General features: G+C 41.8%; 1 protein-coding gene across 1 annotated transcript; it reads right to left on the bottom strand.

Annotated features, from left to right (window-relative positions):
- Positions 1 to 611: 611 nt before the first annotated feature.
- LOC135479858 (monocarboxylate transporter 7-like) lies at positions 612 to 3,928 on the bottom strand. The gene is made up of 4 exons (XM_064759763.1): positions 3,808 to 3,928; positions 3,257 to 3,400; positions 1,850 to 2,878; positions 612 to 790 (listed from the first exon to the last, which is right to left on the bottom strand). The coding sequence occupies exons 1-4, from the start codon at positions 3,926 to 3,928 to the stop codon at positions 612 to 614; spliced, it is 1,473 nt and encodes a 490-aa protein (XP_064615833.1).
- Between the last annotated feature and the right edge of the window lie 334 nt (positions 3,929 to 4,262).

Genomic DNA, 4,262 nt, shown 5'->3' with positions numbered 1-4,262 from the left:
TCAAGTCTGTATCACCAGTTTGCGCTCATGATCAAGTCTGTATCACCAGTTTGCACACATGATCAAGACTTTGTCACCAGTTTGCACCTATGGTCAAGTCTGTATCACCAGTTTGTACACATGATCAAAGCCATAGATTTTTAATTAAAGTAATGTTACAAGTAAAAAATGTCAACGACATCAGTTTATGTCTGGGTAAAATTAAACCAGAACAGATTATGTTTGGTACAGTAGGTTTTTAAAGGGTCAGTTAGCAAACCTTTGAGGAGAGAAATGTTCTCTTACAACTCGTTTACCCAGAGCTATGTACAAGTAGCTTCGTGTGTTTGTACATCTTTGAACAAATGAGTTCCTTTGGTTGCCGTCACATGGATCATTTCCGTCTCCTTGATTTCGAAATAATGTCTCTAGAATGACGCCAACTTACCGACACCTATAACCTGTCTGAATTATAAGTTTTTGAAAAACACAACATAAAACTATTACGGTGAACCAGAGGTACTGCTTGAAATGTGGCTGTAGCAAAATTTTAAAAAGCAGTTAAAACAACTTTCCCACACAAATTCACTGATGACCGCTGGATTCGAGCCGATATTTTGGGGCATATTGTTTTATGGCTTCATTTCTGTCATTTGGCCATGGTCGTTGGATTCGCGGGTTTGTCGCCCTTTCCTGCGTCTCCACCACTGCAGAATCGGGTCCGTAAACATAAAACCAGCCGAGAGAAAAAGGGTCCCGGCACAGATGAAAAACACGATGTTGTAGGAGTTGGTCACGTCCCGGATGTGGCCTGTAATATAAATCCAAATAACCTTTTTATGAAGAAAATTGAGGGAAGGTACAGCTCGATGAGAAAAACACCACAACGTTGCAAGGCTTAATTAACGATTAAGACCCCACAAAAATGTGAGTGTGAGAGTCTATAAATTCCCTGCCCACGGTCATCTCACGTGTTGTCTGGATTGAAAGACACGTACCTTTGACAACAACACCCCGGCACACCCTAATCCCCTTCCCCCAACCCCGCCCACTACCACTTCATTCTCACAGTTGATTGAGACAGGTCGCGAGACACAAAGCGACGAATGGGTCGTTCCACTCCCCTTTCACCAAAATGATATTTATGGTTTATTCGTACCTCATTGAGCAATAATATATTTGTTGATTGCTGGTGCATCAAGAAATTGGACTGAATAATATTAAATAAGATGCGGCCAAGAAAATAACATTTATGGCGGCCAAACTTCACTGCCTAATTTTTTGTGTACTTGTTGGCTATATCGATAATGTTGACTAATTGCTATAAAATAAGGCGTGACTCAATATCATACAACTGTTATTTGTGTATATATTCAAACAATAATGTGCGAACATATGGCTGTTGATGATATGGAGTTTTTTGACACATTGACATAAGACGTAGATTTTACAGGGAGTAAGTTATAACTATCTCTCAAGAAAATTGTTACATTTCCTTACATTATATTCATATTTGTGTTACAGAGAGTTAGATTACTCGTACAAGAACTAACTCAACCTATTTATTTATGTCTCCGTCTTGCAGAGCTAGATAAGTTACCCCACTCCATCCCTCTATCCCTACAACCCCACACGCTCGACCACGAGATGTACTGAACTCACATGTACGGAAATGCACTAAATGAACCCGCAGAGTGACTTCCCTTTACCCGATAGCCACTGGACAAACCCAGCCATAGCCCAAGGGACGTACACACATTTCACAGTATACGCTTTTGTTATTGTTATTGTTATCAATTAATTTATCTATTTATTTCATGTGTGCTTTACGTCGTTCTCAAGAATAGTCCATGTATTTACCCGAACTGACCTAGTAATGGAGGGGCAACTGCTGTCGTGATTCCCGATATGAAACTGGTCAACGCTATAGCCTTGGCTAATTTTCTTACGCCAACCATGTCGACGAGGATGGGCATATTCAGGGCAATGGTTGTACTAGCGAACAGACCCAAAAACCCACACACGACACTCATTCCAGCAAAACCTGTGGTAAAGGGCAAGGCAGCCGCCGACATTCCGTACAAAACTGCCCCCCAGGTAAATATGAACTTTGGTCCGATTTTCTGTACGTCCCCCAATATACCGAAGACGGCTCTTGCAAACAAATCGGTGCACCCCATAATAGTCAAAAGAAGTGCGCCGTCTTCCTTGGAAACCCTGTAATCTTCCGCCCTTGGAAACAGGTACACCGGTATGTTCATGAAAGCAATCTGAGCGGAGCACTGCGCTAAGGCGTATAAAGTAAAGCGACTGTTTTTAATTAAAGATAGATCCAGAGCACGTACTAATGACTTCGTCCACTTGGGGCATCGTTGGAGCTTCCCTCGAAAAGAAGCCGATAAACGTCTGTTTGACGCCAAAATAACATTTGTCGTCGGATTCTGAACAAAGCGAACTTGAGGGTTTTGCTGACTGTCGTTACTTTTCCCAACCATGTAAGTAGATTCACTGACTGAAAGGAGGCTCTGGACGGGGGGTTGCATGTTCAGATCAGCTGGATTCGTCTCTATATGTTGAGCTTCGCATTGGCTTGACAGTTTTAAATCCGTCATTTCTGTGGCCTTGTCGGATCCAGCGGGAACCTGGTCATTGGCATCTTCGAGGTCGCGTGGAAATACGAGAGCTGCGGCGACAGCTAAGTGAAGTAGCAATCCAGAGTAGAGAATGAGGGTTCCTTGAAGTGCAAATTCTCTCAGCACAATCACTATGATAGGTGCCATGACAATCTGAGACAAGCACATTCCACCAAAGACCACAGAGATTGCCACAGATTTCAACCGAACAAAGTATTTCCCTATCGCCATCTGTACGGGGGCGAAAAAGCAGGACATCCCGGCACCTTCAAATAAGAAAGATTCGAAAACACTAAGCAACGTATTAAGGTAACTCTCGATACATTGCGGCTGGTTATTAAAGTGAAATCAGCGTTTGGTGTTAAGCTCGTTACAAACATCTAAGGAACCCAAACAAATTTATGCTGTCGTCTTTAAAAGCATAAATAAATAGCAATGTACTTGACTCATGCAGAAATTTAGACAAATTTCTGGTAAGAGTGTGTACATGTAGTTGCGAGATTTGGGGCAGCTGACTAAAACACCGGAGATCTCACGAGACTTAATAACGCGAGATCGCCTGTGTTTGAGTCAGCTGTCTCACAGTTTGTTGTTGTCAAATACACTTTTATCTAGATCAATGTCTCTTAGCCACATGTACTCACCCATTAACACTCCAACGCCCACAATCACAGTCGCCATATTTTGAGCGAATGCGGCTAGGAAACAACCGGATACACTGAGAGTGGCTGACAGCATCAAGACGCTTCTCTCTGAGTAGCGGTCACATAATAGCGAAGCCAGTGGTGCTGAAAACAAGAGCCGAATTCATAAATTATACACCTAGGCGTCAAAACATGCCGGCATTCACACACCACAAGGGAAAACGGCGATGTTCCCTGGTGTGATAAATCAAAGGTTATACTTTTCAGAACTTGTGTCATCGATATGTGGTTTAAAGCGATCAATGCTATTAAGCTCTGGGCTGTGTTTTATAAGCCAAATAAAACATTCCACCCTCAATCAAGGTCAATCAAAGTTCAAAATGCATCTTCACAGGTTCTCTGTGCAGGCTTGGCAATTCAGGCCTCGTCGCAATTCATAAAATTAAAAAAGTATATTGAGTTTAAGTTTATCATGGTTAGAATGGTCTCGTGTATTACCAAATACAAAATATTATTTCAAAAAAGATATAAAAAGACAAACCCAAACTCACCTACAAACGTAAACATGGTGGCGCGGACGCAGGCTATGAGAGACGTGGCTGATGCCGAGCTTTCAAATTTCTCTGAAAACTCTGCGAAAAATATACCGAACGCTTTTACGAATCCTCCCATGATGAAAGAACTGACAGTAAGACCTGAAGATATAAAATGTGAAATAACATGAAATGACGAAGCCACTGACTGCAAAACCTGAAGGTATGAACAATGAAATAACATGGTATGACGAAAGAACTGACTGTAAGGCATGAGGGTATGGATTATGAAATATCATGGCATGACGAAGCCACTGACTGCAAAACCTGAAGGTATGAACAATGAAATAACATGGCATGACGAAAGAACTGACTGTAAGTCATGAAGGTATGGATTATGAAATATCATGGCATGGCATGACGAAGCCACTGGCTGTATAAACACCGACAGGTGTGAAATATGAAATAACATG

This window comes from Liolophura sinensis, chromosome 12, assembly GCF_032854445.1.
Source record: "Liolophura sinensis isolate JHLJ2023 chromosome 12, CUHK_Ljap_v2, whole genome shotgun sequence".
Lineage (NCBI taxonomy): Eukaryota > Metazoa > Mollusca > Polyplacophora > Chitonida > Chitonidae > Liolophura > Liolophura sinensis.
This window is presented reverse-complemented; position numbering and strand designations above follow the sequence as displayed.